This window comes from Thamnophis sirtalis, unplaced genomic scaffold, assembly GCF_051295495.1.
Source record: "Thamnophis sirtalis isolate CommonGarterSnake01/CBP01778 unplaced genomic scaffold, rThaSir2_p1.2 scaffold_7, whole genome shotgun sequence".
Lineage (NCBI taxonomy): Eukaryota > Metazoa > Chordata > Lepidosauria > Squamata > Natricidae > Thamnophis > Thamnophis sirtalis.
The window spans coordinates 32,308,817-32,322,260 of NW_028261387.1; the positions used below are offsets into that span (position 1 = coordinate 32,308,817).

Here is a 13,444-nt window from a genome sequence, read left to right on the forward strand (position 1 = left end):
TGAGGACCCAGATTGTTGTTGGGGGCAATATGCTGACTCTGTAAACTGCTTAGAGAGGGCTGAAAGCCCTATGAAGCGGTATATAAGCCTAACTATTGCTAACTATTGCAGTTCAAATCTCACCAGGCTCAAGGTTGACTCAGCCTTCCATCCTTCTGAGGTAGGTAAAATGAGGACCCAAATTGTTGGGGGCAATATGCTAACTCTGTAAACCCACTTAGAGAGGGCTATGAAGTGATATATAAGTCTATTGCAATTATAACTTTGAACAGTCACTAAATGAACTGTTGTAAGTTGAGGACTACTTGTAACAGAAAACAATATCAACAAGGCATTGATTATTACAAGGCCACTAAAAAAATAAAAAAGTTGGAAATTCTGCTGTTTGTGCTTAATAACAGTCATAAAATAACAGTTTCTTTATTATGTGCAGTGAGTTTCTGCTTCTTAATATTGAAGCACAGTCTCCTAAAGAAGCAAAAGACAAATCTTTTTCATTCTAATTTTACTCTATTTATATGAAAAGAAAACAGTACATGGGAGATATCTTTGTTCATTTGCTAAAAATATAGTAATAGAATATGTTGAAGTGGTGCAAATATGAAGGTAAGTGGGTGAAACACAAGGAGAAACTATTGTTGCTTCCAGATCAGAATCTCTGGTTACGAATGACAACTTTTGCATAATTTTGTGTTATGTGCCAAGTGTGCCCATTCTTGTACTGAGAAGTTCTGTTCATAGTCACTCATGCCTTAGTCACTTCCACTCAAGTGGAGTACAGCAGTGCTCTTGAATATAAACTGCATTGATTGCCAGTGTGTTTCTGGGTTCAATTCAAGATGTTGGCAGTTAGCTATAAAAGCCATTTATAGCATGGGACTAATATATCTTAGGAAATGCATTTCCCCAATTGTGTCTACCCATCACATCAGATTTGGGGGAAGAGACATGCTATGAGTCCTTTATAAAGAATGTTATGTGGCAGCACTGAGGAGGAGAGCCTTTTCAGTTGTGTTTGGAACATCATCCCTCAAAGATTAGATTAGCCCTGATCCCTTTAAATTTTCATAAAGCATTCAAGATTAATTCTGTCTTTGGGCCTAGGGGCTGAAGGTATGGTGGAACCCATGGAATGGTTGTACTAATGGTTGTGATTTAAAATAAAAATCTTGGCTACCAGTTACATGTTATATCTATAGTGAGATTATTGTTATACTGTAGCTGCACAAAATCAAAATGTTGACATGGCTGGCCATATAAATTTAAATAAATAATTTTACAAATGGGGTGTCTTATTTTTCATGCCATTAATTTTAGTCTATATTCATTTTTTTTTATGTTCTGACCCCATTCTTTTTATGTCTTGATGCTAGTACAGATTTATACATACATACATACATGGATACATATATACTGTATTTTTTGGAGTATCAGACAGATCTTTTTCCCTCAAAAAAGAGGCTGAAAATCTGGGTGCAACTTATACCCTGAATACAGCATTTTTTTGCCTCCCGAAACCCCCGCCCCCTTCACAATGGTTGTGCAGAGCCTTTAGGAGGCTTATAGAGTGCTCCTGGGGGCCGGGAAGGGCAAAAATGAGCGAAAAACAGGCCGTTTTTTGCTCAATTTTACCCCCCAGCCCTCAAGAGCACTCTATAAGCCTCCTAAAGGCTATGCATGATCTTTATTTGAAAAAAAAAACATTTTTACAAAAAACGGGCCATTTTTGGGAGGTCTGCAGAGTGCAAATTAAGATTAATTTGCTTCTTCAAAATCTTGGTGCAGCTTATACTCCGAAAAATACGGTAATACATATATAAGAGTAATACATATATAGAGTATAAGAATTACATTTTCTAGTGGAAAAATCTCCAGATTTTATGCCAAACCACAATTATCAGTTTGCATAGAAGAATAAAAAACTGGAATCTGATAAACCAAAATTGAATTATAATTCATTCATCAATCCTGTCTATTTAAAACAAACAATGGGAGTATCTGAGTCTTTGTCTTCCATAAGTACTGTGTTATTTGTGCATTTAACAGGGAATAGAAACTTAACATAATTAGGGGACAGCTGTAATAACATAAAAGTTTGGGGGAACAGTGATCACAACTACATGATCACTTACAAAACTGATTCTTTATTTCTAGAGTGTTCGTTGAGGATGTATGGATCCTGTCTAACTAGATTTGCTTTTAAAACCAGTGATGTTAATATTGATATAAAATTTCCTTCAACGGTAAGTTAAATATTTGTCACATTATTTAAAAAACTGAAGTTTAATATATTGAAATTGCAGTTCAAATGTTTTTCTATAACAAGATTAGACCTTTCAAAGAAACTGTTTTGTTTCAGCAAGGAGTTTTATGCCTCAGAGGCAGTTTTGATTCTTGAGCTAGTTTCATTCTTGTTGGACAAATTAAGTACTTTATGTCAATTTGAAGCTTATGACCAATGTTTCTAGTAGGTAGTGGGCGGGAAGAGATTCTATGTATGTGAGAAGCCTTGTTCATCTCCTCTACGTTTTGAATGAAGCCTGGAAGTAAGGCAAAACAAACCAATATGCTTATTTTGCTTAAATTGGAAAAAGTGGAAACAAGTTACAGTACTTCATGAAGTAACTTCAGAAGAATGTTTTATACATTCCAGTCTTGGATCTCTTTAAAACTTTACTGAGCCCAATAGGAAAATTATTTTGGATTTGGATTTGGATTTCAGTTCAAATTATTTACTTCCCAATAACATCTACTGCAAAAATTTAGATCAGCATTAGATACAGAAAACTCTAGGTGTTCACTGTTGTTTGTTTATCAGGAGTTTTGCAGCTTAGATGTAGTTTCATGTGTTTGTATATACAAAAATATACTATATTCTTTCTGTGCCAGGAAACAGAGGATTGGGGAACAAATGTCTGTATTATTATGATTACAATATTAATATTGTATTCAATAGAATCAATTCAAGAATAAATAGAATCACTGTGAATAAATAACTTCATTCATTATTTTAGATGACTCATCCAGATGTTCTGATACAAGTGCTTGATACTTTAAAAAATACTGGTAAGTTTGTGCCATCATTATTTCTTTCTTAATTTCTTCATAATCTGTTGTGGAGAAAATATGGATTTTACAGATATATATATGTATGTATTAACCAGTTGACTTTCAATCAGCATGGAGGTACTATGAAAATGATTTTTATTTGATATGCTCTATTTTCTCCTTCAGGATCTTACTCTGATGTGGAATCAGATTTCCATGCCAAAGTTCCTGTTGTTTTTTGTAAAGATGTTAAAAGGTTTGTGTGTTTTTTGTATATGTTCATCTTCAGAAGATAATGGATAAGATATCACCTTAAGTTTGAATGTTGTAGGACATTTTGTACTGCAAAGAGCTTAATTTAAAATTATTTTCTCAATTTGTTAAGGACAATATTTATAACTGCCTCAGAATCAATAATGATAGTTCAGACAAAATATTAAGCATATGACAAACTGACTTTAAAATATGAGATCTGAATACATTCATAACCTTTCCATTAAAGTTACCTTAAAATAATTAAATAAATTTCAATATCTTTTGAGGGAAACTATATTGTGAAAAGAACTTAATGCAAATTGCATATGTAAAACCAAAATATTGTATGTTTTGGGTGGTTTTTTTTCCAAATTTCATTCACAGGAAGTGGTAGCACTTACACTTTCTCTCAAAATTTGTTTCAATCTCAGTGGTTTAACTTGTAAAGTAAGTGCTGGAAATGATGTGGCCTGCCTTACAACTGACCTGCTTGCTGCACTTGGCAAACTAGAGCCAGTCCTTGTTCCTTTGGTGTTGGCTTTTCGCTACTGGGCTAGAGTAAGTTTTAAATATATATATATATATTTGTTCCTTGTGTGTACTTAATATATAATTACTGGTAGTAGTGATAATATTCTAATGTAAGTAATATAACAAAAAGTCATTTTATTTCTGTTAAAAGAAAATTATCTTTCTGAGTCCAAGTGTTGATAAAATAGGTTCTATGGTTCACACCCCACAATTCTGAAAATTTTACTTAGGCATTACTTTTATTAGGGCTAATCCAATGTGTACAAAACTGGTCGTGAAGGGTTTTACTGAGGCATGCCCATTCTTGTGTCTTTGCATTTTGGACCAATTGTAGCTTTCAAATGATTTCCAAGGACAGTTTCATGTAGAGTGTATTGCAGTAATCCAGCTGAAGGTGATGAGGACATGAAAATCCCCATCTGAAAGGCCTTGTAATCCATAATCAGTGCCAATGTTCTAAGTCCCTCATGGCCACAATTGCCACCTGCTCTTTGAACAGGAGATGTTGAGTCTAAGACAGCCCCCAGATTGCACACAAGCTGTGAATTTGGTAGTGTACCCTCAGCCACAACTATAGATAGACGGTCAATAGAGTTAACATTCCTGTAAAGCAGACAGGAAATATATAGGTAATCCTCAAGTTATGAATGTAATGGAGCCTGCCAATTACATTTGTAACCCAAAGATTCTTAGGAGTGAATCACATAACTTGAACGTGATCTTTCCCTGCCTCTTTGCTAGCCTCTCTTGCTGAGGCTTGCAGGGACGAGAGATTGCGTCCCTATAGGCTCCGGTCGTCTTTGCAAAAAGGGTTTGCAAAGCTGAAAAGGTTGGGGAATTCTGCTCTGTATTGCTATATTGGTTCTTAGTCTACTTTTGCTATATATAGTGTAAAAATGAAAAGTGCTTGAAAAATTCAAAGTGTGCAAATTAAAGAAAAAACTAACATAAGTACATAATTTTCTCTTTTTTATAGCTGTGTCATATTGACTGCCAGGCAGAAGGTGGAATCCCTTCATATTCCTTTGCCTTAATGGTAATATTTTTCCTTCAACAAAGAGAACCACGTATCCTACCATCATATTTAGGCAACTGGGTAAGCTTTTAACTCAACCATATGATTTATTCAACGGTACAGAGGAATTACTCAAAAATTGTTGGGAAAGTTCCTAAAGAAGCTTTTGAATTTATAATACTAGATATAGCCATCTCTTTATAGTATAATATAACTGTTTATAATATGTGTTCATCTTATAACATTTATAAGATTACATATAAAAACACTTTGTTTTTCAGATTGAAGGCTTTGATTCTAAGAAGGCTGATGATTACCAACTGAAGGGAATAAAAGATAAGTTTGTAGTGTGGGAATACAAACTATCAAATAATGGAGGGAAAAATGTGAATACTGTAGAAGGCAAATCTAAAGGAGAACAGCACAGAAATGGTAACAAGAATACAGCAACTTCAGAGCCAGACGCTCAGAATAATCCAAAGGAGAAAAAAGGCCATGTAAGTGATTACTTTTAATTGCAAAGTACTTTTTAAATTAGTACTCTTTTTATTTAATGACCTGAGAATAAAACATTTTAAGATATGAGAATAAAACAGGTTAAGCTTTTTATTTTTATTTTTCCTACTTCTTTCAGTCTCCATTATCATTGGAAATACCACACCAGATATCTCTGGGACAACTCTGGTTAGAATTGTTGAAGTTTTATACACTGGAATTTGCTTTGGAAGAATATGTTATCAGCATACGGGTACAAGAACTTTTAACCAGAGAAAATAAAAACTGGCCCAAAAGGCGAATAGCCATTGAAGGTATGGCATTTTGTAAACGTTCTTATAAATGATTTACCAGTTGCTTTACATGCTGATTTTGCATATATACTGATGTATGCTATAAAAACTACAGTTTTTAAATGTATCTACAGTATTTTCATTCTTGACACAACTGGCCTAAAAGGTTTAATTTAAAGGCTTGCAGTGAATTGTATTTAATTGTATTTCTAACTAAACAGATAGTATTTGTAGATAATTAATGATGTTAGGATGCTATAAGTAATTAATTGTTGGCAAGACCTATTCCATTCCCTTTTCCTCACACTTTGATGATGCCGCAGATAGAAATAACACAGAAAAAGAAAATTGCTGAGTATCCATGCTAAGGAGAATGGTAGCCTTTCTTTATTGTTTTGCTCTTTGTTTTTCATATATTAACATTGTAACAAAGGAGATTCAAGCAGAAAACTTTTTTGCATATTATCTATAGATACAATATGTTTTGTATTATGTTATCACTTAATTTTTAAAAATTGTGGGTATTTACAGAGTTTATTAGTTAAACTGATAAATAGATATGAAAACAATTCTGAAAATGATGAGAATATTTGCTTTATTTATAAATAATTTTTAAAAAGCATTTCTTTACTTTTTCCTATTTTTAGATCACAGTCGACATCTGATGATTTTATAAATGTTTATTTGAAAATAATTTTCTTTTTGTAAAAATAAATTGGATTACTTGAAGGCAATTTTACAATAAGTTAAATGTTTTCAGGATTCAAACAGTTAAAATGCACTATATTGACCTCATCTTTTGAAAAACAGTATCTAATTTATTTTGTTTCCTTTTTCTTAGATCCCTTTGCACTAAAAAGAAATGTTGCACGGAGTCTGAACAGCCAGATGGTGTTTGAATACATCCTGGAGAGGTTCAGGACAGCATATAAATACTTTGCATGTCCCCAGAGTAAAGATGAGGCTAAGCCCAAAACAGATACCAAGAAAAAGGAAAAGGGAAAAATAGGTAGCAAAAGAACTGGAGAACCTGTAATCAACTGTTGCCTTCCACAGCAGGCCAGTGTTATAGGAAAACATAAACCACGTCATGGATGTAATTTACAGGAGTGTAAATTTAATGAATGTAATGAAATGGAATCTATGAGGAGGTGTACTGAGAAACTTAAAAGCTTTTTAGTAAACTCAGAAATTATAAACACAGACTCTGGAGATAGAGAAGAAACTATGTCATTTATTACTAATGAATGCTGTGAATTAGAACACAAATCACTTAAAAGAAAAGATGATCAAGAGCTTTCAGCTGAAGAAGAACTAAGCCACTGTTGTGTTTTTAATGAACATAAATCCCTTGATACAGATTCTATTAGTGGATTATCTGACACTGAAAGACTGGATTCAGTAATGGAATATCCAACAGATAGCATGTGCTCAGGCACTAGCATATCAGCTACCTCACACAATTGCAAAGCAGTAGAGGAAACTCAAGATATTAGAGATGAAGTCACCACAGAAGACATGCATTATGTGTTCGATAAATTTATTTTGACTTCTGGAAAGGTAAAATCAAATCAAAAGTCCTTTTATATTTTTTTGAATTATTTCATTTTTTTTAATTTTAATTTTCTTACTGAACTATGCAACAATGTATTTCTACTATCAAATATACATAAGTTGACGCATACCATTTAGAGAAATAACCAAGTTTAAATAGTAAAATACTATTATTTTGTTTTTTTTTCATAGCCTCCAACTATAGTATGCAGTATCTGCAAAAGGGATGGCCATTCCAAAAATGATTGCCCAGAAGATTTTAAGAAAATTGATTTAAACCCACTACCACCAATGACAAATAGATTTAGAGAAATACTTGATCTTGTATGTAAAAGGTGTTTTGGTAAGTAACTTTTTTTTAATAGGTTCAAATTTTTGTAGAGGCTCACATTACTATAGCAGTTCGATTTATATACCGCTTCATAGGGCTTTCAGCCCTCTCTAAGTGGTTTACAGAGTCAGCATATTGCCCCCAACAACAATCCGGGTCCTCATTTTACCCACCTCGGAAGGATGGAAGGCTGAGTCAACCCTGAGCCGGTGAGATTTGAACAGCCGAACTGCAGAACTGTAGTCAGCTGAAGTAGCCTGCAGTGCTGCATTTAACCACTGTGCCACCTCGGCCCTATGAGATTTTAACTTAACTCAGTGGAAACATATTGATATACTGCCATCAATAATAGGCGCCTGTGTTTCAATTCACATTCAGATAAACATGACAGTTTGGACTTTGACAATACGGTTTATAAAAACATCAAGGATATGTTTGAAATAACCAGATTTTGTAATTCCAAAATGGATTTTTTTTTTCAAGAGAGAAAAAAGATTTAAGAAAACAATGAGAAAAATGAGATGTTGCAAATGGTTGTTGTATGAAACCCTTGTAAAATACTGTAAATAATGCAGAATTGTTGTACAAGTTTATAAAACAATTAATTAAAAATAACTTATGCTTGGCATTAGATATTGCCAAATGCCTCAATTGTTTTTTATTTGTTTAGATGAATTGTCACCTCCTTTCTCAGAACAACAAAACCGAGAACAGATTCTGGCAAGTTTGGAAAGATTCATTCGGAAAGAATATAATGGTATATAATAAGAAATCTTTATGTCAACCCAAGCATATATTATAGCCATCTAAGCAGCGCTTTGAAAATTGAAATATTTCATACAATATTTCCACCTTAGCAGAGATCGTACCACAAATATTAAATAAATAAAATTGTATTTAGATTGAGTCATATTAATAATGTACTACAATTTTTACTGATTTCAGTGGACTTTTGAAAAATTTAGTGAAGCCTGGGTCTAATAAATTAATATTAAACTAATTATATCCAATTTGTTCATCTTCTAGTGAAATGGACTTTCTTTTAAGGACTGGAAGATGTTTCAGTGTAGATTTAAAGTGGATTATGGAGGGCTTAAGTGGAAGAAAGGAAAGGATATTTCTTTGGCATGTGAAGAAAATATATTTGCACCACGTTGGATGCAGTCCAACATTACCTTAGAATTATATGTTGCCTTGACAACACAGTATCAAAATTACATAATTCTAAAGCATTAAGCTATCAATATCTACCTGTATAATAGCACCTTAATGTCCTATATTTTAACATTTCTCTTTAACATTAGTGAAGTAATATTTTAGATAAGCGGTATCAAGAACATGGTAAGGTCATTCCACATCCTTTAAAATTTTTCTAAAGGTTCTGTGCTTTCAAACTAAAGAAGTTGATAACAAGCAGCAGCAATTAATTAGATTTTAAAAATTGATATAACATTCTGATTAGCACTACAGCGGTTGATGCTGAACTTATCAGCTGGATAGCTGACAGCATCAGTTCGAGACCCGAATCCCTCACAACAGGGTGAGCTCCCATTATTTGCCCCACCAGGTGCCCACCTAACAGTTAGAAAGCATGCAAATATGAATAGATAAATGGCTACCACTTTGATGGGAAGGTAATAGCGTTCTGTGCACCTCAATATATAGTCACATGACTACAGAAATGTCTTTGGACAATGCTGTCTCCTTCAGCTAAGAAGCAGAGATGAGCACTACCCCCTAAACCTGACATAACTGGATAGGGGAAACCTTTGCCTTTAGATTGCTGCATGTGTGCATTAGTATAACTTGAAAAATAACTAGGTAAAAAGGTTAGGACCCAAATGTGTGTGTATGTTTCTCAATTGTGTATGTATTTTGCATTTTAAATACATTTATTTGATCCCTAAATATAGTAGACCAGGAGTGTCAAACCCGCAGCCCGTGGGCCAGATGCATTACCCCCGGTTTAGCAAAGGGGAAAAAGTCTCAATACATCACGTGACGACAACATGATGTCGCAAGTTTGACATCTGTGTTGTAGACTATAATTATTCTGAGATAGTTCCCAGTACTATTTTATAAGCATGATTAATTAAGGAAACATATTTCAGTTCATAATCAAATATTCATAGATGTTAGATCAGGGATCCCAAATCGCCTGGTGCCGGTCCAAGCCTTTGGGAAATGGGCCATAGAAGCAGTGGGCAAGCACATGTGCATATGCAAAGCTGCATTGTGCAAGCACCGTATGCTGCACAAAACCATCCCCTCTCTATCACTGCTGCCGTCAGTCCACAAAACCAGAAAGTTGGGGATTGCTGTGTTAGAGGATGCATTGGATCATAGGACTGCTTATAAACAACCATTGAAAGTTACATTGGAATTCATAAGAGTATGAATTCTTTTGACTATGGAAATGTTTTCTCCATTATGGGGATCTCTGTCTCTCTTTATTTTGCTCAGACAAAGCCAGGCTGTGCCTATTTGGCTCTTCAAAGAATGGATTTGGATTCCGTGATAGTGACCTGGATATCTGCATGACTCTGGAAGGCTATGAGAATGCAGAGGTAGTTTTTTTGAAATAGGTTTGCATATTTTTGTTCTTGGAAGTATTTGTAGCATTTTGTAAATAATACAGTGTTTTTATTCATTTTCTCCAGAAATTAAATTGTAAGGAAATTATTGAAAGCTTGGCAAAAGTTCTTAAGAAACATCCAGGTAAGATTAGGATATTGTATATTGAATATTTTTTACATTTTGTTTAGTTCTACCTAGTATTTAACATTCTTAATTTTAAGAAGTATTACTTACCTTTGCAGGTTTAAGAAACATTCTGCCTATAACAACAGCCAAAGTGCCTATAGTAAAATTTGAACACAGACAAAGTGGCTTAGAAGGTGATATCAGCTTATATAACACATTGGCAAGTATCTTTCAGTTAAGTTTTGGCTGACTATTCTAATTCTATTCTAATTCTAAGATAAAAATTACAAGTAGTATTTAATATCTTGATTGAAAATTGAAGTGAAAAAGAATATTACGGATTATTTGCAATAGTGGAGAATATCTGTAGCTCGGGTGGAGGATGAGAAACTCATTTGGGAATATTAGTATTGATAATTTTACTTAACATTTCAGAATGTTCTTGGAAGTTACTTTAAAAAAAATGGGGGGGGGGGAAGGATTATAGATAGGCTATTTTTCTGGATTTTCATATAGATGCAATTCAAATTTTGCATATAATATTCATTTGAATCTATACAATATAAGTATCATTGATTTCCCAAATGCTAAGTATAATAATACCTCTTCAAAACGTATGTACCACTGATGTTTAGCATATCAGTACTGTTCTTTATGCAAAAATGTGCAGCCTAGGAACAGGACAACTTATCAAATTCTTTTTTAGGATTCCAGAGCTCCACCACCTAACAAGTTTGATCAAAATTTTTGATCAAATGTTTTTGGCAGCCTTTTCACTCCTTAATCTAATATTCATGAATAATCATGAAGTCATAAATCAAACAATGCAGGTCAATGAGTCAACTCAGTACAAAAATCTAAAGCATCCCTGCTAGATATGTGTCTGTTTTCTGCTTAAACATATCTAACAAAGGAGAGTTGAGATCCATTCTATAATTTATTGTGCTGTTGAATTTTTCTTAGGATTTTTTTTCTGCAATTGAATTGGTATCTGCCTTCTTCTAATTTAAATCCTTTATTCCATAACCTTCACTCTGGAATGAAAAAAAACTAGTTTCATTGTGACATCTTAGGATACATTCCTAAGACTCCCTCCTTTTTAAAAAAAGGGGTTTGTTATGCCATTCAAAATGGCATGATCCCTAAGCTAGCAAAGTTGCCCCCTCTTCCATGCACCATGATGTATATTCCCAGGGCAAGTCTAAAAATTGCAATCATTATCTACAAAAAATAAGCAATACTTGAATTTTATTGAATTATAAAGTTAATTAAAACAGCAGTTTACTCAGTTGCAGAGTCCCAATTGCAGTTCTGTGCTCCTTTAGTTACATTTTACTCATAAGGTGCTATTTCTGTGTAAGCATATAAATGATTTCATTTATTACATAAAATTCATTGATTGCACTTTTAATTTGTTTAGGATTCCTGTGATAAATTTAAACTCTTGTAACAATCAGAGGCTCGGCATCTCATTCTTTGATGATTTGTTAAGTTTTACAGCAGATCTTAGCAATAAATCACAGCTTTCCAGACATTTGACCCCCATTCAGCATTTAGCTTCACTTAACATATAAGACTCCTCAGTCTTGAGTCAGCTAAGCTAGACTCATGGTATCTTCAGGAGAGAATTGGGAGCAAGCAAGGTAGTGTGTTACAATGTCATGCAAATTCTTCTGCTTATGAGACTAGGATTCAAGTTTGAAAGGGCAGAGCTTGTATATATTATGATTGCTGCTCAGAGTCACTGAAACAATAAGATGGGCATTTCATAAATTTGAAAAATAATGAAATTGTTTCATAATGCATATTCCATCATTTTGGTATCTGTATAGTCAAACATAGATGTCAATGATTAAAATCTTTCTTACAGACAAGAATGAAACCTTAAACATAAAACTGATTGTCTGCTATAGTGCAAAAAGTCAGAGTCACATCTTGCCCCTCTATTTCTCTATCTCTATCTTTGATCCTAAGTTCTGAAAATTTTCCTCCTCCCACTTCGAGTTCATAGATATTTGCCTAGCCTCTTGATGGCTCTGAGAGTCAGTAAAGATACATTTACATTACAGTACAGTTCTCTATCCTATATCCTAGAAACTACTAGTTCCTACCTCTCTGGTCTCGGCTCTTACATGATCCGTATGGATTACTCCTTAATCTTACTCTATTGAATATAGTCTGATATACTTGTTTTCTAGGCACAGCATAACACAAGAATGCTTGCAACATATGCAGCCATTGATCCAAGAGTGCAGTATTTGGGATACACAATGAAAGTTTTTGCAAAGGTACATGCAATATTGATGTGATTTTAAAACCCAAGCTGTGTTCAGTATTCCTCCACTAAATAACTTAGGCTAATTTAAACACTGGTTATTTTTTAATTGCACTCAAATATATGGTGACTGCTGTGCTGAATTGTTGAAAGTTAGTACAGTTGTGTCTCAACTGGATTTAAATTCACTAATGAGTGCTATATTACTAACTCCATTATCCCTAAGTAAAGAAAAAAAATCACATCATACACAAAGGTCACTATATAGTTTTGTCCAAAGAGTTCAGAAGACTCAGCAGAATTCTGTGATAAAAAAAGAAACATTTATGGTCCGACATCTGCACATTCATGGAAATGAACCTGGTAGCATGGTTGACATTATCTTGAAGAACAGAATAAAAGCATTTTTCTTTTGTTTTCAAAAAACAAAACAAGTTTCCAACTTGTTTGTAAACTGTAAACATGTTTTTTGACATTATCTGGGAAGATTATAAAATTATTATGCTTGGAAACAATATGGTATATACCAGGATCCAACATGGATTTATTAGGAACAAGCCCTGTAAAAGTTACTTTATTGTTTTTAGTAGATTGTGGGGAAGTGGTATGTATGTATCTCTCTATCTCTGTGTGTGTATGTATGTTTGACAAAATTTCAATTTGGAGGGTGTTTTTTAGGTACCTTGAATACATTATTTAGAATATACTTGTCAGCAGTTCCTGATCAAATTGAAGTGAGTGATCAAATGGAGTTCTGCTCATTTAAAGTGAATGACTGAACTTCTTATCAATGGATAAAATACATAAACAAAATAGCTGGTGCTCTGCTACACTCTCTTGAGACATTCAAATTGCCAGTTTAGCTGTTTCTAGAACAAAATTCCTAAATTGAAGTATCAAATTTCAGTAACAGTGCATTTGACGCTGATTATGTTTTACTGAAG

The 13,444-nt window shown here is 33.6% G+C and overlaps 1 protein-coding gene across 6 annotated transcripts in view; it reads left to right on the plus strand.

Annotated features, from left to right (window-relative positions):
* The window catches only part of TUT4 (terminal uridylyl transferase 4), a 46,430-nt gene that overhangs the window by 13,657 nt on the left and 19,329 nt on the right, over nucleotides 1-13,444 (plus strand). For all 6 annotated transcript variants that reach the window (XM_087719652.1, XM_087719655.1, XM_087719653.1 and 3 more), the window contains 14 exons: nucleotides 2,155-2,243; nucleotides 3,015-3,066; nucleotides 3,235-3,304; nucleotides 3,735-3,861; nucleotides 4,811-4,930; nucleotides 5,131-5,346; nucleotides 5,484-5,658; nucleotides 6,479-7,197; nucleotides 7,384-7,534; nucleotides 8,193-8,279; nucleotides 9,986-10,089; nucleotides 10,183-10,240; nucleotides 10,342-10,445; nucleotides 12,424-12,513. In XM_087719652.1, the coding sequence (XP_087575778.1) occupies nucleotides 2,155-2,243; nucleotides 3,015-3,066; nucleotides 3,235-3,304; nucleotides 3,735-3,861; nucleotides 4,811-4,930; nucleotides 5,131-5,346; nucleotides 5,484-5,658; nucleotides 6,479-7,197; nucleotides 7,384-7,534; nucleotides 8,193-8,279; nucleotides 9,986-10,089; nucleotides 10,183-10,240; nucleotides 10,342-10,445; nucleotides 12,424-12,513 (2,162 nt within the window). The remainder of the gene's footprint in view (nucleotides 1-2,154; nucleotides 2,244-3,014; nucleotides 3,067-3,234; nucleotides 3,305-3,734; nucleotides 3,862-4,810; nucleotides 4,931-5,130; nucleotides 5,347-5,483; nucleotides 5,659-6,478; nucleotides 7,198-7,383; nucleotides 7,535-8,192; nucleotides 8,280-9,985; nucleotides 10,090-10,182; nucleotides 10,241-10,341; nucleotides 10,446-12,423; nucleotides 12,514-13,444) is intronic.